The sequence below is a fragment of the Equus caballus genome, chromosome 10 (assembly GCF_041296265.1).
Source record: "Equus caballus isolate H_3958 breed thoroughbred chromosome 10, TB-T2T, whole genome shotgun sequence".
Classification (NCBI taxonomy): Eukaryota; Metazoa; Chordata; class Mammalia; order Perissodactyla; family Equidae; genus Equus; species Equus caballus.
In genome coordinates, this window is record NC_091693.1 from 57508700 (window position 1) to 57533123 (window position 24424).

General features: G+C 36.6%; 1 protein-coding gene across 9 annotated transcripts in view; it reads right to left on the reverse strand.

Moving 5' to 3' along the window:
• FBXL4 (F-box and leucine rich repeat protein 4) overlaps nucleotides 1-24424 on the reverse strand; it is a 67262-nt gene that overhangs the window by 7211 nt on the left and 35627 nt on the right. For 6 of the 9 annotated variants that reach the window (XM_001503857.7, XM_005596840.4, XM_014734214.2 and 3 more), the window contains exons 6-7: nucleotides 19783-19996; nucleotides 1676-1747 (exon numbers count right to left, since the gene is read on the reverse strand). In XM_001503857.7, coding sequence (XP_001503907.1) covers nucleotides 1676-1747; nucleotides 19783-19996 — 286 coding nt within the window. The remainder of the gene's footprint in view (nucleotides 1-1675; nucleotides 1748-19782; nucleotides 19997-24424) is intronic. The other 3 variants (XM_070223583.1, XM_070223585.1, XM_070223584.1) reach the window with 1 other exon arrangement.

Below are 24424 nucleotides of genomic sequence, written 5' to 3' on the forward strand. Positions count from 1 at the left end.
ATGAAAAAATGAATTCGGTAGTCAGGTAAAATTGGAAAAGACTGGTTTAAGCAAAGGCAAACAGTTTCTTTGCTGTAGGACATACCACTGAAAACTCTAGGAGGACATAAGTAGCCTCATTTCCTAATTTTGACCAGGAAACCCTACTCACCCTCTCCCCAGCCCATATACATCTTTTATTAAGTTAATATCTTTTAGGACTAATGATCCAGGGGTCAACTCTGGAAAATGTTGACTTGAAATACACCTAATTCCAACTATAAACATATATATATAATTCCAACTCTAAAGTGACTGTGGTCAGAGACCTGCTTTCTAGAGAATGCTGCCCCATTTTAAGGGGAGGTAAATAAGAGGCAGAATAAGGTACTTCTAGCCAAAGTTAAAAAAGGTCCTTAACAATCTAGAGAGGGGAGGCTAGCAATAAGTAAAGATCCAAGTGGCAGTAATTGGCTGGTTTGTTGTCACAGAAAGTGCCATCAAATGTCACAGGGCCCTTATAGAAGAGCCACTGGAGGGACCCAACAGAAGCCCATGAAATGGCTTGCTATGGTAAGAATTTGACCATAAGTAAGGAAAACCTAACGCTGAGTTACTGGGCTCCCAAGATTGTTTCCAGAGACAGGAGAGGGCCTGAGCCCATACTTGGGGTTTAATCAGGCTAGCGATCAGGATTAAAAACCATGGAGACATGGAGATAAATGTGTCATTAGAACAGGCCTCTCTAGCCCACACTGCCAAATCTTGGGGCATCTCTAAAGCCAGTGTTGAGCTCAAAAAGGTGCTCAAATGCGATCTATTTTAGGTTGAATCCAAGCATAGGGCACCAGAAGAAATTCTCTGATCTTGCAAGCATCCTGCTTATTCAGGTCTTTCTAAAAAAAGGATGCAAAACTGGAATGGTTTCTGCTTTGAAGGGGTAAGGAATGAAGAGGAATGGACTGCTCCACCGTCAGTTATACTGGGAGATGCATTTCCTGTGAGGGTCCGTATACGTGCATGCACACACACGAGTTTTATTGTTCCTTGAGTCTCAATAGTATTCACAAGCCATGTAAAAAAGACTTGACTTGTCCCATGAGCTCTTTCAATGGCACATAAAATCATAATTTTAAATCTGGGAGGACTTTAAAGACTATGTAGTTCAATAGTCCCTGGGCTTTTGGATTTCACAGACCACTAACATTTCAAAACGATCTGAGTTCTGACATAGGGTGTCCATCTTTTTATCTTACCCAGAAAGAACAGTGAAACAAACAAAAATAAACCTATCTACTATCATCAGCATTTCCAGGAAATAACCTCAGAACTTAAAAACTAAAATTGGCTTTGTGAAAACTTACTGAACTGCTGGCATTTGGGTATGATGGATATCTTATTTTGTAAAGAAATCCAGAGAGGTAAATAGCTTGTCTGAGATAACATCTGCCTTGAGGCAGAACCGAACTCTTTCCACCACACTGTATGCTTTCCTTGCTCTCACAGATAAATAATGTCAATGTTCCACAGACATATTCTCTGATTTAAGAAAAATACTTGAAAGTGGGGTACACAGTAGTGAACCATAAACCTGAAAAGTTGTGGGTGGGGGCGGGGTGGGGTGGCTCAGGATTAAATTCACCCATGGAAAGAAAGAGAAAAAGTGATTGAGTGAAAAGAATTTTTAAACACTTACCATGACACAACTACCCAAACTGAGGTGCTGAAGCTCTGAGCAGAAGTTCAAAATGCTGAGCAGCGCAGTTTGCTGCCATCAGGGACCACATCAGAGGCAAACGTGAAAAGTGAAAGAAAGTGAAACAAAGAGAAGAGGTCAATTAGACATTAAAGGCTGTCACTGCTTTTCCTGAAATAGAGCTCAAAACCTACGTTACAGACACCACAAATGCCATTTAATGAGTCCCCAGTGCTCCTGCCATTGATTAGCTTGGAGTCAAGGTAATCATTACAAGTCCCCATGTAAGCCGTCACTTTGTATATGGTTTTGCATGCCATAAACACACCTATATTCCCTCTGACCTCTCAGTTCATTTCCCAGAGGTAAGCAATTTGGAAGTCTGGTTAGGACTGAACAACGAGACAAGCTAAACAACCCCTCCCTCCAAAACACCCACAGAGGGCTAGTGACACTCTGAAGAACAGAGGCAGCTCTGACATTCGCTGATCAGCTGCAGCCTGATGGAACTGCCAATAGAGTCACCCGAAATCAGGACTGCGCTGGTGACTTTAATGTCAAAGGATTCTCTCTGCTGACAAGGATACCAACAACCATTGAGCACCTGTCACTAGCAACATGCCGACTGAAATATACACAATGTGCACTTTCTAGTCATGTTCCTGCCATTTAAGCCCATCTATCCTGCACAATGAAAACGGTCTCACCACTAAAGAAAGTGAAAGGGACGCTACACTGCTCCATAACCACGGTACCTAAAATATTTCTAAACAGTCATAATTTCATTTGATAACATGCTTGCCATGAAAAATTGTCAAAAACAAACAGTGCAAAACACTCAAATTTATGGTTTTTCTTTTACAAATTGAGAAAAAAACTATCCAAACTTATGTGGCAAAATTTCTTTCTAAACATTTGAACTAAATCATATCTAACCAAATTAAGATGATATTACAGAAACTCTGTTTAATCTGTTACAAGTGATCAGAAACAGAAAAGTATCAGTTGGGAAGGGGATGAAGGAGGTGTCAATGACAATACAGAACATTTGTACAAACTCTAGATAAGATTCTCATTGAGAAAATAAAGTATTTCAGATAAATAAACTTAGTTAAGGCAAAAATAAAATAATAATAGTTCTAATAGGTCCTAGGGCAATACTGGACTTAAGACTGTTTCCCTGTCAGCACTTCTTTAAATTTAAGCAAAAAATAAATGTCTACTTGATTTTATGCTTAATTTTCAATACAACTTATAATATTTACAAGACAATCCCATGTAGCACTCAGAAATCTGACATTAGATGAGGTATATGCACATAAGTTAATTTTCAGATTCTCCAAACTAAAACTTAGCTATTTTAACTTACTACCAGATGGGAAAATGACGTTAGGTTTGTTTTTATTAAAGTACCAGATCCTTATAACAAGGTTATTTTATAAGATTTTCCCATGAGCAAGATTCAGAACATATTAGAGAATGAAATTAAAAAAAAAATACACACATTTCATTCATGGAACCTGTTTGGTAATTTGTTTTTAAATTACTTACAATGAAGAATTTGAAACAGACAAACAAGTATAGAGTCTAAAATAATGAACATCCATGTAGCCATAACTCAGATTTATCAAATCTTAACATTTTGCCTTTTTTGCTCATCCTTTTCTATTTGTGTACCCCTCCAACCATTCATATACTTCCTCAGAGGTAACGTTTATCTTGACTCAGTGTTTAAAAAACATGCTTGAAAATTATGCAAGTTTACTATACGTTATGGATCCATAAATAGCATACAATATTGTCCCACAGGGTTTTTACATACATGGTATTACAGTGTGCATACACTTCTGCATCTTCCTCAACAGTATCTTTGAGGGAATTGTCCATGTTGATATTCACGGCTTTAGTCCACCAACTTTTTAACTGCTGTATACTATTCTGTTATGCAAATATACAATATACACTCTCATTTGATATTTACTTTAGAGTTTTACCATAACAAAGAATGTTAGACTAAACATTCTCATATGTGCTTCCCATGCATTTATAGAAGAGTATTTCTCTAGAGCACATAGCAGAGGAAGAATTTCCAGGTGTTTAGGTATGCTCTGACTATTCGATTCTGCAAAATAGCTCTCCTGAGTGCTTGTGTCAATTGATGCTCCCACCACAGTGTAAGAATGCTGGGTCCCCACATCTTTGCCACTGTATAGTCTTTTCACCCTTTCTAATGTCTGCCTATCTGATGAGTATGGAGTGGGATAATGTTCATTAGTATGATTACTAATGGGGTTGAAGATCTTTGCAAATGTTTATGGGCCACTCATATTTCCTGCTCTAGAAATTGCTTAATCATATGCTTTGCTGATTTTTCCATTAGGCTGTTTCTTCCTTCTTGACCTGTAGGAAGTCTTTTTTATCCTGGATACCAATCTTTGTCAGTTATATCCATTACAAATATCATCTCTAAATCTGAGACTTGTCTTTTTGCTTTGTTTACAGAATCTTCTGAGACACGAAACTTTAGATTTTAATATAGTCACATCAATCTTTTTTTCCCCTTTATGTTTGTACTCTGTTTTCTTTTCTAGAAAGTCCCTCTTTACCCAAAGAAGAATATTCTTCTATTTTTTTTTTAATGACAGCTTTAAAGTTATTTTTTTTACACTTGGGTTTTTAACCCAACTGGAATTGATTTTTATACATGGTAGGATATCAAATTTCACTTTTTTTCCTTAAGAATAACCACTTGTCCCTGTTCAATTTATTGAAGAGTCTACCTTATCCACTGATTTGTGATGCTTCCTGTCAGAAACCAAGTTTCTGTATATGTGTGAGTCTATTTTCTGGGTCATTTTGTTTCACTGGTCTATTTGCTTTTCCCGGCACCAATCCTTCAGTCTTAATTATTATAGTTTGTAATAAGTCTATAATTCTAGTAAGAAAAATATGCTTTCCTCATTCTTCAAAACTCCCTTAGCTGATTCTTGGCCCTTTGTGCTTTCAAATGAATTTTAGAATCACCTTAAAGATTTTAGTTTACCTTTTTAAAAATAATACAAAAAGATTAGGTTTTTCTTCTTCCTCGATAGTCATTATTTTAATTTACTGGCATTTTATCAATTTCTGTGTCATAATTGCTTATTACATCTGATACCTTCTTACGGAATTTTTCTTCTTTTTGAAGAATATTTTTAATAGTTCTCTTCACGAGTGTCCCTGAGTGGCAAAATCTTAACAACAATGACATTTACCAAGTAGCTAATATGTCAGGCACTGCTGTAAATTCTTTATACATACATCTTCATCCTCACAACAACCCTAGTGTTCATATGTTTAATCTTCACAACAACCCTGTTCAGTCGTTTACTCACTCAATAAATCTTTATTGAATGCCTACTATGTGTCAGGCAGTGTCCAGGCACTGGGATACATCAGTAAACAGAGCAGATAATAACCTATAAAGAGATACCATTATTCCCACTACACACAAGGAACTGGAGTCAAGGGAAGGTGAGTAACTTTAGTCTTTATACTTCCCCTGAATCTTGAATGAAAGTTGAGCCAGGCTGAAAACTTTAGGGTAACTATCTTCTCTCATCACTTTGAAAGTATCACTCCATTACTCACTAGCCTCTACTGTTTGGTAAGAAGTCCACTGTCAGTCTAATTGTCTTCTTCTGCAAGGAATGTCTTTTCTCTCTGACAGCTCTTATCCATTTGTGTATTATATTCTACAATTTCATCACAAGTATGTCTAGATAAAGATTTACTTTCATTTATTCTGTTTAGTATCCTGAGTGAACACTTGATTTGAAGACTTGCATCGTTCTTCATGAAAGATGAAGATTCTTAACATTTCCCTTTTCAATTTTTGCTTCTCTATCATGCCTTCCATTTTTTTTCTTTTGGAACTCCTACTAAATGAACACTGGAGTCTCCTAAGTACCAGTGCCTAGAGCAGTTTAAAAAATATGTCCACAAACTATTCTGTACTTCTTCCTTCCAGAGGTGGAGATTAATTCCTCTCCCTTTGAGTGTGGGCTGGACTTACTTATCTCTGACAAACAGAACAGAGCAGAATGGTATGATGGTATGTTAGGTTATTGTGATGGTTAATTTCATGTGTCTTGAGTGTCATGGCTCACTTGACTGAGCCATGCTGTGCCCATATTTTTGTTCAACCATTATTCTGGGTGTTTATAGGAGGGTGTTTTGGGGTGGGATTAATATTTAAATCAGTAGGCAGAGTAAAGCAGATTTCTCCATATTGTGGGTGGTCCTCATCCGATCAGTCAAAGACCTAAAGAGAACAAAAGGCTGACTCTCCCCCAAGTAACAGAGAATTCTTCCTGCTTCAAACTGGGACATCAGCTTCTCCTGACCTCAGACTGCAACTGAAACTTCAGCTCTTCCTGGATCTCAGGTCTGCCAGCCATCAAACTGGAACCACACCATTGGCTCTACTGGTTCTCAGGCCTTCGGACTTGGACTGCACCACACCATTGGCTCTCCTGGGTCCCCAGCTTGCCGACTCACCCTGTAGGACTTGGGACTTGCCAGCTTCCATTATCACATGAGCTAGCTCCTTATAATAAAGCCACACACACACACACACACATACACATGTCCTCATATCTGTTTCTCTGTAGAACTCTAATACGGTTACAAACGGGCTGTGGCTCCTCTTGGGTTCCTCTCTCCTCCAGTGCTCGCTCAGGCAAAGTCAGCTGCCATGTCATGAGGACACTCAGGCAGCCAACGGAGAGGCCTATGTAGAAACACTAAAGAGGAACTCTGCCAATAGCCACGTGTGAGCTTGGAAGCTGATCCTTCAGCTGCAGTCAGGCCCTAAGACAACGGCAGCCCCAGCAACAACTTGGCCGCAACCTTATTAGAGACCCCAAGAAAAACTACCCAGCCAAACCGCTCCCAGAATCCTGACCTAAGAAACCGAGTGAGATCATGAACGCAGGATGTTTTAAGCCATTACGTTTTGGGGCAATTGATACACAACAATAGATAAATAATACAGTGACTGGCACATAGTAGGCACAATATATTTATTAAGGCAATTGCTATGAGGATTGAGTTTATACATATATATACATAACAAATAAACTACTTCAGTGGTGCCTGACATTCAAAACTTTTACAAATTTAAGTACATTCCTCAGACCTCTCTTCTAATTTAGGAATTCTCTCTATATCCAATTAAGGATTTATGAACTTATTTTTTTATTACAATGACTGTCATTTATTTCCTAGATTTTTTTTACTACTTGTTCTTGCTGTTTTAGCTTATTAATGTTCCATGATTTCTTTTCTCTTTAAAAAGATGCTTTCATTTACTTCTTTGAACTCCCATGTGCCGACCTCACTCTTTTTCTTCTTCCCTGTCTATGGGTCTTGCAGACTGCCCCCATCCAGAACCGGACTTCTATGGAAAGTGCAGTGGTCGTGCTCTGCAGTGGTGCTGGGCATACTGCAGAACCAGAAGGAGGCTTGGCTCAGTCTGACCATGAGGTGCGGCCAATGCCAGGTCACTATATACCTTTTGGTATATCTGCCCAGGCCCAAATCTCTCCTTTCTCTCAGATTTCCATCCAACCCCTGGGGTGGCTTGGCCAGCCATCCAACACTGTCAGTCTAGCTCTAACCAATTACTCCCATACTGGGACAATGAGATCCTCTTGATATAGTTTGACATTTATTCCATGTTGAATCAGTCCTTCTAGTTAAAAATAAGAGTAGGACAAAAAATATTTGTTGTTGAGAACACCATATTAACCTCTTGGACTGTTCCTTAGAGGAGCTGTATCTATTGGTTACTGTCCCTCTTAAAGATTGTATGCAACTTTAAGGCATAGACTTAACTCACTTTTGAATTAAGAGTCTCATAATTATACATCTAGAAAACATTTTGAGTAAAGGTAGATGTATGCTGGAGGAATTTCAAATTGTAAAAGAGCAACACATGGATACTATACTTAATCAGGCAAATATTTTATAATAACTATAGTCTGCCCTTTAAATTGGGAATTAAAGTTCATTTAATAGTAGAGAGAATTATCATTTTTCATTCCCACCTTAAAGAAGGAACTAATATAGAACAAAGATATGCATGCTGAACAATATCACACATCTTTGCTAAATAAGAGATGTGAGATCAAATGTTGAGACCAAGATATAAGGGGACGGAGGTGATGGCTAAAGGAAACAAGGACGACCTTGGAAGAGATGCTGTGAGGAATGTAACAAGGAGTCAGACAGAGATAAATAAAAGGGCTGACAGGTAGCACTGAGGTGAGCAAGTAGAGGTTAACAGTTTCATGACTTTCTCCAGCAGAGCTCATGATAAGCCAGAGGCTGAGGGTGTACCAAGGTTGGTAGAACAAGGTCTATAGATTGGTATGCAATCTCTCTAAATCCTTTTACCCAGTTTCCTCCTAGAATATCTTTAGGATATCCTTTCTCTATGCTGTTAATATTCAGAATTAAAGTACTGCAATTGATACTAAAACAAAGAGGAGAAACTAACTCTTCATTTCCAGATATAAAAGGGCCTGATTTTGGAGAGACCACAGGCTCAGTGGTTTAGAGGAGAAGTTGGCAAACTACTGCCCACAGGCCAAATCCAGCCCACGGCCTGTTTTTGTAAATAAAGTTTTATTGGAACAAAGGCACACCCGTCCATTTATGTATTGTCTAAGGCTGTTTTCACACTACACCAGCAGGGATGAGTAGCTGTGACAATGACCATATGGCCTACAAGGCCTAAAAGATTTACTATCTGGCCCTTCGCAAAAAAAGTTGGCCCACCTCTGCTTAAGAGAGTAATTCTGCCATAATGAGTACTTGCAGCACTTCTGCACATCTAGAACACACAAATAGGTGCATTAAAGCTACATGATTAAGTGTACTATGAAAAAGGTATTCAGAAATAAAAAGTGAAAAATTTTAGGAACTTCTTATTAAGACCTAAGGTATCTTTTAGATCTCCAAGTCCACACAGATTCTGCTGGTTTGTTTTGTGAAACTGAATAGAAGCACAAGAATAATTCTATAAAATTAAAATACAAGTTTAATAGTTAGAAGCTTTAATAATGGAAGGCAGCAGATTCATTTCAAATGAGTCTGTAATTTTTAGACAAAGGCCAACCTTATTTAAATCTCTGTGGAAAGGAATTCACTAAGAAGTGACTGGATCCATGTTAATTTCTTCTATAGAATTATCAAAACATGCCCTAGGTGAATGCTGGCATCTAGTAGTAGAATATATGATCATAAAGAAAGAATCCTTTTGTATTCCACCTAAAATCTACCTACTAACCCTGTTAAGCAGCTTCAGAATCTAATGGATAACTATAAGTTATAGAGAATTATTATCAATGCCTCTACTTGTTACAAGGAAATCTATTGAGGTGAAAAAAAAAGGTAGAAATTCAAATTTTCATTAACAGCTTTTTTTTTTTTTTTTAAAGATTTTATTTTTTCCTTTTTCTCCCCAAAGCCCCCCGGTACATAGTTGTATATTCTTTGTTGTGGGTCCTTCTAGTTGTGGCATGTGGGACGCTGCCTCAGCGTGGTTTGATGAGCAGTGTCATGTCCGCGCCCAGGATTCGAACCAACGAAACACTGGGCCGCCTGCAGCGGAGCGCACGAACTTAACCGCTCGGCCACGGGGCCAGCCCCTCATTAACAGCTTTTTAAGAGATACTACCCATAAATATCAGAACCTCCCATCCTCCAGACGTCTAAAGTGCTAAGCAAAAATACTTAATAAAATGATAACTGAGGTTTATTATACTCACATATAAGTTTTAGACAGTCCAGATTTACAGCTTAGTAAGAGTTATATTTATGCATACATTATGTATATTTCAATAACATAGTGAGACTTTGTATAATCAACGTATGCAGTATTCTGTTCACTATTTAACATTAATACAGGTTTATAGTTGTTATAACTAGTTTATGACTTTTTTTGCTCAGTTAAAAATTAATTATTGCTTATCTTTAATAAAGAATGCTTCCTTTAATTATAACACTTAATATAGGAAGGTAGGATTCTACATCAGCATTCTCCACGCTGAAACATGGTTCCTAGAAAGCATATTAAAGGAACATACAATGAGTTTATATACTACAGACATACGTTAGCTAAAATATAGACTAGTGACATCACCTAAGAACAAACAAATGTGCTTTCACTGATCATGATATATTTCAAACACATCAGAGCAATATCTACAAGTAATGAGACCTGATTTTATAAAAGCATATTTGCTAAATGAAAATTCATAAATTTGCATAACAAATACCACCAAAGAAATCCTAAGAACACAATCGCTCAATTATTAGAATTTAAAATACATATATATGTATGGATTTCTCTTTCTGTAATTTTTTTTTTTGGTCCCAGTGTTCCAATCTCAATAAATTTGAGGAGGGGAATATAGAATAAAAGTTGAAGCATTTTGAGAACTATTTAAAGTGCTTGAAACTAACTCTATGTAGAAATAAATAATCATCATTCCAAAATGCTTAAATTCAATTACTTTACAGAGGTTTGCTCTGAACCATCTACTACAAATTGTTCTCTTTTATACAGTTTAAATATACAATATGGTATAGGTTATGTGCTGATACATAATCATAACTTGAAAATAATATTCTTTTATAAGTTAAACTTTAAGATCAACATTGTGGTGGAAAAGTTAAACTTCTGATTGATCCCTAAAAAGAAAAGGTTAAAGATCATAAATGAACATAAATTAATATAAAGCTCTTACACACGGCTTTAAGGAAAAAAAATGAAAGTTCTCTAAACCTAACTGTAAATGGCTAAAGCTACTCAAGATCACAGACTTAGAAATTTGGCTATATACTACAAGTTTCAGTATAAGGTTCAAATAATTTGTTACATTACAAAAATCCATGTGTATGATAGAATAAAATCTGAGACTAAATCACACACATTCACCTCCCCCTGTAGTCTCATTTCAGAACCCTTTTTACCATGGTAGTGGATCTCTCCTATAATAATACAGTTGAATACATCTTTGCTCACAAATGACTAAACTGATCGATTTCCATATCAACCCATAATGGATGATGGCAGAGATCTGCAGTCAAAAAGTCATGGCAGTTTGCACACCAGCTAGATTTTACAGTAACCTTATTGACTATCTAAAGGAAGAACTTTTGCTCAGAGGAGTCAGGGGTGAACTGTCAACATGTAAGAGGAGTCTGAGGCATATGTTGGTTGGCGCTGTTCATCTAAAGGATGCCCAGCTAAGAGAGTGCACTGGTCCAAAGGTTTTATCTATCTTCTTCCAAAAGCACCTCTTTCCTTCCTGTTAAGATGAAGGTGTCAATCTGTTCTGTGCTGATGCCTTTAAGCATTTAAGGCACATAACTAATTCTCAGTGTTGTCATTCTAAACTCACTAAACAAGTCTTATAACTAATTTGGTTTCCCTTGTGACATGCTAACAGTACGAGACTGTGTTCATCAGCTCTCTCTAATGAATGGTGTCCTTCCCAGGTAGATTTCTCATACCTGGTTTATGGGTCACAGTCATGAATGTGGATAACGAGTCCGAACTCCAAGAGATGATCACCCTCCCCACCACCACCTCAGTGCACTGCCAAGTCAGGCTTCTTGACCCTGACTGAACCGCACACTCAGGTCACACACACACACAACTCAACCAAAAGCCTCATATTCCCACCGGAACTTCTATAAAGCCAATCAGGATAGAGGGAAGTACAGATATATTCTTGCCTGGAGACATATCAAAGACTTTTTAAAAGTTTGTTACTTTTAGTATCTGATAGTCAATAAGTTAAATATATTAAAAGTTATTAAAAATCTTAACTCGACTCTATTTAAGAATAATTATTAATATCCTTTTGTTTCATATGTTATCTAGCTAAATTAATCTGTCTGAAATTGACTGTATTTTAGGTGACAGCTAATGACAGCCTGCATTAGTCAACTTAGGTGATCAAAGCAGTTTCTTCCTATTTCAATTTCTCCTCTTGGTCTTAGTTAGTTATCAGCACTGGCTCTGTTAGGTGAGAGGCCATCCCTTTCATTTGAGTTTGTTAGCTGTACTGCCTCTATTAAAGGAAAGGCCATGCCTGCTTCTTCTTACCAACATGAATAATGTGTTCTTTAAATCAAATAAGAATGCAGGGACCGGCCTCGTGGCCAAGTGGTTAGTTCGTGCGCTCTGCTTCGGCAGCCCAGGGTTTCACCGGTTTGGATCCTGGATGTGGACCTAGCACTGCTCATCAGGCCATGCTGAGGCAAGGTCCCACATGGCACAACCAGAGGGACCTACAACTAGAATATACAACTATGTACTGGGGGGTTTTGGGGTGAAGAAGAAGAAGCAGAAAAAAAAGAAGACTGGCAATAGATGATAGAGCTCGAGTGCCAATCTTTAAAAAGAAAAAAGAATGCACTAAGACCACCATTATCTACGTATTGGGAAGGAAATTCATGGTACTAAATCAAATCATACTGTTTTCAAAAGACAGTTTATATATCTTTTGTAGGAAAGCCCAGATGCCTTCATCAACAGACAGGATGAAATGAATTTTTACTTATATATCTTCTGCTGAATTACTCTGCTGAATAAACTGGCACCAGAGGAAAAAAAATATGAAGCGAGTTGATATCCAGCAGAAGTAAAGATCAACTACTTTTGTTGTCTTCCAGTTCATGAGGACAAAGGCAGCGGGGTCCTTGAAACTGTCCTCCAGAGCTAGCAGGCCAAGTAAACCGTTGCTGAACCATACTTATGGATTACTGTCATATACTAGTCCCCCACAATACCTATAATCAGTTTTCTCACTTCTTCAGATTCTTTCAATTTATGCTCTATCATTCCTGAAGTGAGGCAATCAAAACTGGATGCAGGTGTTCCATTTATAACTCCAACTTTTAAAAAACACTCTTGGTTTCTTGTCTGCTGCTAAGCAACAGAATGACATTCTTACTGAGCAACCTTTCATGTCCCATCTCAACCCCGAATCCAGATTTTTTTTTTGCAAACAAAGAATAGGTTAACAGGCTCAAACTTCTAACACTAATCTAGATTGTCTTAGTATATACACAGGACTTCTCTTAAAGACACGTTTTATGCAATACGCTAAAAAGTTATTCTTATGCCATTCTTACAAGTTGTATTAGTTCACTAGGGCTGCCATAACAAAGAACCACAGATGAGGTGGCTTAAACAATGGAAATTGATTTTTTCACAATTCTGGAGACTAGAAGCCTGAGATTAAGGCGTCAGCAGGGTTAGTTTCTTCTAAGGCCTCTCCTCTTGGCTTGAAACTAGCTATCTTCTTCAGTTATCTTCATATGGTCTTCCCTCTGTGTGTGTCTGTGTCCTAGCTTCATCTTCTTATAAGGACACCAGTCATATTGCATTAGGGCCCAGGCTAATCACCTCATTTAACCTTAATTAGCCCTTTAAAGAGCCTGTCTCCAAATACAGTCACATGGTGAGGTACTTGGGGTGAGGACTTCAACACATGAATTTTGGGGAGACACAATTTAGCCCATTACGCAAGTATTGAAGAGTAGGCTACAGATATATGGCCTTTTAGGGATAAAGGAGAATTATATCTTCTACTTATTTTCAAATGGTTCAGAAAAAAAATCATGCATATAGTAGGGGAATTTACTTTTTATGCAACTTTTCTGTAAGTCTGAAACTATTTCAATATAAAAGGTTTTTCCTTCTAAGTATTTAAAAATCTATTCAATGAGTTAAATTTTCACAGCCCTCCTCTCATGAAAATACATCATCATATGGGTAAAGAAGTGCCTGCAATCGATGTCTATGATACATAATAAGAATCTTGTGAATGGAGAAAAAGGGACCAAAGGGACTGAGACAAAGTCCTTCTAATCATCATATATCTTACTCTACTGTAATTACTTCCTTGTCACGCTGGTAAAAGAAACTAAGTACAATAGAACTAAAGTTTCTTTCCCGTCTGTTCCAAGTTGCCATCTTTTGCCTAAAGTGTTGTCTATGTAACCCTAAAAGATCCACCAAATTCAGTAAAAAGGAAATTACCCTATTTACCAACCCAGTCCATTAATTACTCTGGGATCACACAGTAAATAGGGCCTAAATCTCAGCTTGAAGGTCATCTCCTCTCAAAAGCTTTCCCAGTACAGACCATTCTCCAACCAAGCACAGATGTGTGGCACTGCCGGCAAGCCTTTGGACTTGACTGTATACCAGTCCACTCTCTCTCTTCAACGTAACAGTACCTCGTTCTTTACCAGGCACATGTTTACTGCTCTGCAACTATTGAACTTCAACAACTGTATACTACTAATGCTGCAAATAGCTTATTTAGTGATTTTTTGGGGGTTGGTGTTATGACACTTGTTATTTCTCTAATAAAGCGATTTTTTCATAGCAATCCTAAACACATGTAAAGAAAGAAAAAGATCTCATGAGATAAACTAACAAAAGAAATTAAACTATATTTCACTATCTTTTAGGGCTAAAAATTCTGAATACAGTTCAAATATTTTCTTACAAGTTTTTCAAGTTGCCAATCCACTCATTCATCTGCTTAATGTTCAGTACAAAGACAAACTCATCTCATGCTTACTAACTTACCTAATAATGAAAAAATGAATTGATAAGAGATAGCTATCAGTCATTATTTCAACACGAATTTACTGAATATCTACTATATATATTCACTACGGTGAATACCAGACATTAGTCTATGTACTAGATGTAAAGAAGTAAAGAAACATGGTCCCTCTCATTATGGAGTTTACAAGTTAGGAATGAACGTTCCTTTTACCAGAAACAAATCATAACGGTGAAAGAGACAATTCAGTCTAAGTCTCTCTTAGCATATGATGGAAAAGGTACTCCTATTTAGGCAGATTTATAGGAATACTTCACGAATGTGGGAACAACTGTGTAGGACCATGATGAGTAAATCTATACTATCATTTTCACATTTACACATGCCCATCTAATTTATAAAGTGTGAGCATTGCTTTTACATGTATGACCTAATTGGGTCTTCTCAATAGCCTAAGTGATAGGGTTTTTTTTTTTAACAGATAGATAAACTTTCAGCTTAGTATAAGTTACTTACCCAAGCACATAAATCTTTCAAGTTGGGAAAGCCAAGATAAGGACTGAGTTTTATGACTGGGGTCCATGACACAGACTAAATAACAAATATCTTCCCAGTTTTCAACCATCAAATAATGTATCAATCAGATACCTGAACCTCACTGCTAAGCAGTTTTGATCTTAGCTAAAGTCTCAACAAGATCCTACTACTGCTTTCTCTCACTGTAGGATGTTAGCAATAGTATTTCCAAAGCAGTGGAGCTGGAGAGAAAAATCTTCACGAGCTAGGCCAGACCATAAAAGGCTGGGCTTGAAAATTACTGACAATTTTTGAGTGACACCTGGGACTTGTTTTAAGGTTGCTCTCATTTTAGTTTACTACCAAAACAGCAATCAAGCAGTACAAAGGATGTGCACTAGGATACCACCCCGGTTCCTGACAAGGCTACACTTGAGGCTCGGTGGTCAACGCAGCAGCCTTGTTGGTAATATCTGTCAGGCAGAGAGAAGCCCAGCGCCCGAGGCCCACTGCCTGTTTCACCACTGGCTCAGGGAGGGGCCACATCAGCATGCCAGGATCCACCATCTGGCATATAAAGCAATTCTGATCCTCCCATAGTTTCATTCTCCTGGGTTCTCATTTTTATTGAGTTATCAGGCCTGCAATAACCTGGCTATGCCTAACCACTTAAGAACACATTCATATCTTCTTTTTCTTCTCATATATTTCCTTAGAGCAAACAGAGACACTTGAAGTCAAATGCCATTCCTTTGTTTCAAAACAGTTTATAACATCTGAATGTACGGCCAGTGATTACGTGGAAGGTTTAGAGAGAAGCCAGTCCTCTAAATCTTGTCTTCTCCTTCCCCGTGTGCTCTCATCCACCACCATCATCGAGTGCAGGACCGAAAGGGTGGGTGTACGGAAGGGAGAAGGGGGTGACATGAGGCTTTGCTTAAGTGACAAGGGAGATGTGTACAGATTGTATGAAGACCAGGGCTGTGGCATCTGCTTGTTTCAAAAGAGACCAGCTGACGGTGTTGCCTTCTCCCTTTATTCTCCTGAGTTACTTAGTGCCCACGTGGGAGTCTGATATAGATCTCACAAATGAGAAGATGATAGAAGGGAATAAAGTACAGGCAGAGAGCAGTGAATACAGAGTTTGGAAGCAGAAAAAGTGAACAATGCCTGGGGAAGTGTTTTGTAATTTAAAATTTTGCCATTTATATCACTAAAATGATATTATTTTTAATTTTATTATAAGTCAACTGTAGACCAATGAAAATCAATTTTATAAATTTTTCTACATACTCAATGTCAGAAAAATTGTATAGGATAAATTTATAAATGATTTTTACAGTATTTTAGCAAAGGGACTACTAAAAACAAACTTCAATAGGTGGTAACAGAGGATACAACCCAAATTTTAACGCATTCACACAATGATTTTACATCTATGTTTAAGTAACTGAGGGAATCTGGAGCTGATGCTATCTAGACCTAGATACACATATATAGATCTCCACTCTTGAGATATGAAAGCTTCTCAATCCTTATAAATCATATTTTTAAAAAATATAATCATATTTCATAAGTTTCTTGAAGAAAATTATGGACTATTTAATGATTCTCTGACAATTAGATCATGTAAATATATGGGATATATTTTTACAAATCATCACAGATTATATTAATTAGCAAGCTACTAAGAAGGTTTCTTAGTTTTTACCCTATTTTTTTCCCAAAGGTTTATTTAATAATTAACTCTGCTACATTTCCTCTTAAAGTTAAATTTAATCAGAAAATTGCTAAATGAGGCATTATCTTGCTCAGAGAATCTTAGACTTTATACTACAGACCAATAAAATAGTAACAAGCAGGTATGGCATAATTTCGAAGGGACAGGCCTAGCCAAGATAAGATAGCTGACAATTTTATACCCACACAAATGGTGAGTCATTTCACCACAGACCAATGAAAACACGGGTTAACACTCCCTTCTAACTGGCATTCAAGGACGGTTGTCCTCTCGTTTTACAAATAAAGAACCAGGGAATTTGGCAGACTATGTGACTTAACCTAGATCACTAAGCTGTCACTGGTAGGGCCAGAACTAGAATCAAAGTCTTCTTTCCACAATACCAGGTCGCCAGTTAAACTCTAGCTAAACATTTTGCCCAAAATCAGGAATACTGCATTAAACAGAAGCTCTCATACGCATATACTATCAGGCTTCCATAGATTAGGAAAAAAGCTATGTCCAGAAAAAGGTATCTATTCTTTACCAATTTTACCAATTGGTAAAAAAGGCTATTTTATTTACCAACAAAAAAGGCTATACATTCAGATGGCTTTACAGGTAAACTCTATCTAACAGATAATTTCCATTTATTCAAGTAATTCCAGATCAAAGAAAAAGGTGGAAGTTTCCCAAATCATTTTACTAAGCTTTCATAACCCCAGCCCCAAACTTGATAAAATAGCATGAAAAATCACAGCTCAATTTCCCTTAAAAAGCAGATGTAAAAAGTATTTATGTGTTAACCCTTAAAGAATATTTACTATGAACCATGCACTATTGTGTATATTAAATCATTTAATCCTCACAACAACTCTTTGAGATGCATACTATCATTATCTGCACTTTATAGAAGGGAAAGCTGAAGCACAGGGGGTCAAGAAACATCCTCAAGGTAACACAGTTACTAAGTGATAAAGCTAGAATTCAAATCCAGGCAGTTTGGCTCCAAAATATTAGGAAATTAACCTAGCTACGTATTAAATTTAAAACATGTAAGGATTACCCCAGGAACATAAGGACTGTTCAACATAAATTCATATATTAATAAATAAATAGAAGAAAAAAGATGAGTGTGTTAATGGGGGCTTAAAAACTTACAATATACATTTTTGATAAAATAATCAAACAAGAATGATAAAGACTAACTATCAGAAAGCAACATCAAACAACACATAAGATTAGCAAGCCATATGAGGAATTGTCTATTTAGCTCACTACTTAAGTCCTACTGCTTAGAACAGTGCCTGGCACACATAGGTACTCAAATATTTGTTGTATAAATATTAAAAAAATGAAACATTGAAGACATTCCCACTATATTAGAAATAAGATTGATATGCCTGTTGTGACTCTATTATTCCACATTATTTAGGAAGTTCTATCTAATGTAGCAACACTTCAAATACAGCTGTCCCTCGGTATACATTCGGGATTGGTTCCAGGACCCCCACAGATACCAAAATCCATGGATACTCGAGTCTCTTATATAAAATGGCATAGTTTTTGCATATAACCTACACACATACCCCCGTATACTTTACATCATCTTTAGATTACTTATAAAACCTAATACAACATAGATGCTATGTAATACTGTACGTTATATTGTATTCTTTAGGAAACAATGACAACAAAAAAAACTCTGTACATGTTAGGACAGACAGAACCATCACAGGTCTTTGATCTATGTTAGGTTGAATCCACAGATGCGAATTCAACCACCGGATACAGAGAGCCAACTGTATTGTAAAAGGAAGAAAAGCATATTAATTTCCAAATTATATAATTGTATCATCAGAAAATCTAAAAGATATAAGTAAAAAATTATTAGAACAATTATAAGCACTCAGTAAGGTGGGCAGATACAAGATAAATATACGAAAACCAAATTTTTATTTACACTAACAACAACCAATTAAAATTAAATAGAAGAGAAAATAGTATCTGAGACTACAAAATGCAAGGGATAAATTTAACCAGAAAGACATAAAACCTAAGTGAAGAAAACTATAACATGCTCTTGGACATAAAACAAGACCTAAATGAACAGACAGGAAGCCTTATTAAAGAGCAAAAGGGAATATAATGAATGTGCTTCTAATAAAATCCTTGCTGAAAAAGATACCTGGAAGAATAATATACAAGGATTTAAAACAAAAAAATCCCAAAACATTTAAAAAGAATAGAGAGAGGAGACTTCCCCTACCACATAATACAACATACTACAAAACTACCATGATGATAGTATTACTACCACTGTTATTAGCAGCTCATATTTCTTGACAGTTTACTATGTTCTAGGCACCCTCTAAACTACTTTACATGTAACTTAATTCTCATGATGACCCTCTGAGAGCTGTATTTTTACTATCTCCATTCTAGAGGTGAGGAAACTGAAATATTGAGAGGTTGAACACCTTGACCAAGGTAACATTCAAGACAGACAAGGATTCACTATAATGGAAAAGCCATTGGTTTATCATTTAGGAAAAGTAATTTGGTTATATTATTCATTTGCTTAATAAATATTTATTGAATGGTCAATTTTTACCAAGTACTATTCTAGATGCTGGACACATGGCAATGAAAAAGATAGACAAGGCTCCTACCTTCATGAAACTTATATCCCAGTTTAAGAAGACATATAATAGCAAGAAAACAAATAAGATAATTTCAGAGTGATAAAGATTCTGAAAAGGAAAGAAAACTAGGTGATACGAAAGAAACCACCCAGAAGTAGGGCTACCTTTTATCAATGTCCAAGAAGCCATCTCTGACAAAAAAATACTTAAGTTTAACATTGAGCTGAGAAGAAGGCAGCCATGTAATAAGCTGAAAGAATTTTCCAGACAGGCAGAAGAGAAAAAGCCATGAGCTGGGACCAGATCAAAATGTTCAAGGAATAGAAAGAAGGGCAACATGACTGGTGTCAAGGCAATAAGTACATGACAATAAGTGGGCTAATCAATTAAAAAAAGCAACACAACAGACTCTAAATAATTTTGAAATGACTGAATCAGCTCTAATGATTTTACAATAGTCAGGTGGCATCATAAACTTAATCTATTTAAAAATCAGAAATTACATTATTATGAGCAATGATAGGCAACCAAGTATTCAGTTGGCTATTACACTAGCAAAGATGTAAATAATGAGTATATTCTTACCTCTACTTTTGTTCGATAGAGAATAAGTCGTTTAAGGCCACATAATTTGGCAACGTGGTTGAAAGCTTGCGGTGGCAGTTTATCACAGGAAGAGAGATTTAAGTCTTGTAGATTTGGACACATCTCAGAAATAATCTCCAAGCACGTTTCATTAAGAAAGTGGCTGCAAGATAATTCAAGGCGCACTAATTCAGATCCACAAACCTTTAGAAACCTGTAAAGACAATGTTCCATGTGAATTTTGTAAAACTAAAAGATTTTTGCAAGTACTTTGAATTATATCAACTCTAAGCAGACACTTTCAGAAGAATAGGTTCCTATTAAGGAAAACATAAAATTGTTTCACTTAAATTTTCATTTACTGCATACTGAAATGGTTAGGCTAAAATAATCAACCCAAGAAGATAAAATGGATTCACATCACATAAAAAGTCAGCTCATGCTACGTGGAAAATTAAGGAAGCAGAGGGTGTATTTCTCCTTCTTACCTGTAATTCACACCCGAGTTGGCAGCGCCAAAAAACAAAATATAACCAAACTCTAAACTCTTGGAAGCTATTTCCCCCTAAACAGTACCCATTCAGTACTGGATAATTTATTTTGAATGTGGCACACAAAGTGAGAGCTTTAATTAAATGACCTTAAAACAAACCAGAGTAGCCTTCTCTCAACTCAGAAAATTTCTGGGTTGGTTTCACTGTACTATTATGATACGTTCCTTGTAACTGTTACTATTTAGCAGCTAGACTGATGTTGAAATTATTACAAGACACACAATTGCAGCTTCACATAAAATACACAGAAATAATTACACTTAGAGAACACAAAATTCCCTATCAGAGTAGGAATAACAATATTTATCTTAGTTACATTACAGACGGGGGGAAAACAGCCCTGTCCATCACCATCATCTGAAAATAATCTAAAAGTACATGCAAGTCTAGGAGTATTTGCATGCATGAAACTTTATCAACTAAGTAACTTGAACCCTTAAACAGGTGCACCAATCATTCCTGTCCAGATCTCTTGACATTTTCTTGCTTCAGTGTCACATCAGTAACATGCTGTTTATTTATGCCACATCTTTTCCTAAATGATTTAATTAGCTTACAGACACACATACAAAAGAAAATTGACTAAATCAAACACTTATGTAAATAAAGGAAGTGCCCAGTTCCACTACTTCTTAGCATGGGACCTTAGAAAAGGTGTCTAGCCGAGTCTCAGCATTTCCTCAGCTATAAAAGGCTGACTGGAATTATATAACAGCACTCACCACGCTGCATCACAATCAACACGCAACATCAAACAACATGTGAAAGCAGTCTGTAAAGGCCAGAGAGCACCCAGAAACAGTAAACTAAAAGTTAAATCTTGGCCAACTCACATTCAGACAACAGCAAAAAAAACTCAGTTGCTACAAATTTATTTTAAATATTGCAAATAACTCAGTAGCCTACATGTTTTATAGACACCTGAATACCCATTATTCTTAATCCATTGCAATACGTGTTCTCTTCTCCCTAAATTCACCCTTTGCTTTTAAACATCAAATTCAATGGCCTTTCTTTTCAGTCTTCATAGGACTGATTGTAGCATTTCACACAACTGCCCACTCCTTCTTGAAAATTCTGACACCCCTCAAGCTACTCCCTCTCCTGGATTTCCCCCAACCCCTCTTACCACTGTTACCTTAGCTAAATTTCAGTTTGCATCAAGCAGGTTCCTTTGTTCATTCAACAAATATTTACTGAGCTCCTGCTATGACCTGGGCATTACTCCAGACACTGGGGAGTTCACAGTGGACAAAATAAAGTCCCTGCTCTCATGGAGCTCACCGACTTTTTGATCAGAGAGGCAGACTATAAACAAACAAATGAGTAAAATAAATAGTAAGTTACAGAGTGAAAAGTGCCAAGGAGGAGATTAAAGCAGGGAAGGACAACAGGAAGTTAACACTTGGTTAATATCACCATACTCTCTCTTCCTAAACCTACAAGGTCTACACTGCCTACTTCTTCATAACATCTCCGTTCCAAGAAGGCAGAAGTAGCAGCAGACTCAAAAACTTAGCCACACAAACACTTGTCTCTTTCCTGAATGCTCCTCATGTAAGTTTCATTTTACTGCATGATTATATGTATGTTTTTGGCTTGGTCATCTATTTATTCACCTCAGTTCTATACTGGTCACCTGAAAGGAGGACTACAGCTTCCTTATTTCCTACAGCCTATTCATTCCATGTGATGGAGCCTCATAAAGTGTTTCTTGATATTGAGGGTATTATGAGAAGACCTAAGTTCAGATAAACAATCCCAAACTAGGTCTCCTGCTACGAGAAAAGAAGTCTCTAGAGAGAGAAATAAATTGCTTATCCTTATGAGGTGAATTAATTTTTCCAGAATAATATAAGTACATAAGAAGCAATTTACTAAATGGTATCTTGTATCCCAAAATAATTAACATCATGTGAACGAACGATTTAATCTGAGTTTACTCATCACAAAATAAAAGGCACTAATCCTCACAACCTGTCTGATGTCTAAAGGAAAGGAGAGAATGAGATATAAATATCCCTGGCTTCTGGTTCCTAATCTTATGTTTTCTTAGCTGACCCTCACTGAGTTTTATAAAACAGCATATTTAAGAAAATTTTTAATCCAAATAACCTTAGAACATTATTTAATATATCTGATCCAAAATAAAGTCATTAAAAACAAAACTTCCTGCTCAGCTGTGTATGGTATTATCCAGCAATGGGAGAAGGAAGAGGAAAGGAAATCTTAAAATCGTCTCTATTCTCTAGGAATTGACAATCTAAAAGAGACACTGTGTAAAGCATAGGTAGGCAATGGAATAAACAAATATATGAATAGGCAATAAGCTCTTTATCTCATAAAACTGTAGCTCTGTGTTAAAACATCCAATAAAGTTCTTGAATCTAGAATGCATCCAAGAATGTTTTCTGAAGGAAACAAGTAGAGGGGTTAGGGGTAAAGATCTCTACATAACTGAGGCAGAGATCAAGGTGATATGATTAAGCCTCAAAGCACAAACAGGCAGAGAGGCAAAGGAACAGCCAAGACTTTAGAGAACTGCATTATCAAAGAAAAGTGGAATTATAAGAGATGTGATTTTAATGAGTAATGATATGCATGAGCAGTACTTGAAGCTGCAAATCACAAATCTGTAGACAGAATAGGATTTTAATAACTGATTAAAAGTTTTAAGTTCTCGTTATTCCAATTCAACCTATTTCCCTGCTATGTTGAAAAATACAAATTCCTAAAAAGTTCTTTAAAATCCAGTTAAATAGTTCCAACTTGTGAACATAAGGTTTTTAGGCAACAAAAATAAACTATATCAAACTCTACCGGGGCCGGCCTGGTTTTCCCAAGATTTGCTCAAAAAGCAACTCATCATCATTGGTCTCCAGTTTAAAAATGTACCCTTTTCCTTTAAAGCATTATAAATAAATCTTCTTCACAGTAATGAGCATAAATAGACCATACTTATTCATAGATTATTCATTAATAATCAAGTCATGAATATTTATTGTTTATTCTGGGAATGCTGCCTACAAGCCATCATGACTATGGATTCAGCAGTCAAGTCAAGGGGGCCAACAGCAACCAGCAGGCAAAACTCCAACATCTGCCACCCCAAAAAAGAGTCTCTCTCCTTGCTTTTTAGGCTTTCCTTTTCTTAATGGGAACAATCTCTATGCTTAAGGAATGCCATCAAGATTTATGGTTTTAGTGACTGAAATACTACAGTAAAATATGGAAACAAATTTATGTATATACTTTTGTGATTATTTACACAGTCTCACAGCAACCAACATGGCTGAATTGAAAATGGAAGAGAAACTGCTGGCAAGAAAGCAGACTGAGGATTTAACCTTGCAAAAGAAGATCTTTTTTATCCATTATGAGTCTAAAATTTAAACACAGCATTGCTAAGTTTTCTTCCCACTACTTTTGTTTCTGCTCATGCACCAGAATGAGCTACATAAAGAGAGTTAAAAAAAACTGATTTTTTTTATTACCTTTACATTTTATTCATTATATTATGGCTATATGCAACATTTCACCAAAGAAGCTGGACTTCAGCCATTCACTACCAATGTTTTCTTTAATGCCTATACTCTACAGTTGCCACCCTATTTTATTTATAAAAATATAAGGACATATTGATATGTTTATATCTTTATCTTTTCTGTAGCCTGAAGGCAGGAACTATATTAGCCATCTCCTTACATGGTCAACACCACTCACTAGAATGCCTTACACACAAAAGCTGAAAACAAACACTTGAGTAATTAAAGTACCTGAAAAGGTCCTTATAAGGTAAAATAATGCTTACTGAAACCAATTGTTCTATGTGCTCTCAAAGTCAGTTAGTCTTGGTTTATGATCCACAGAGCATGCTCTAACCACCCACAGTTCAGCTTAGCTTCAGTTCTTCTTGGTCCTATTAGCAGACAGGAAAATTTCCAAATGAAGTCTGTGTGTCTGGGACAAGAGGCAGTAGAAAGGACTAAGCTGTGTTTCGCTGGATAGCTGTTAAATGTCCAGCAATTTTTATTCTATAAAAATTCACTGAAATCACACTGCCAAAAAGAAATGCCTTATTTTTCTAC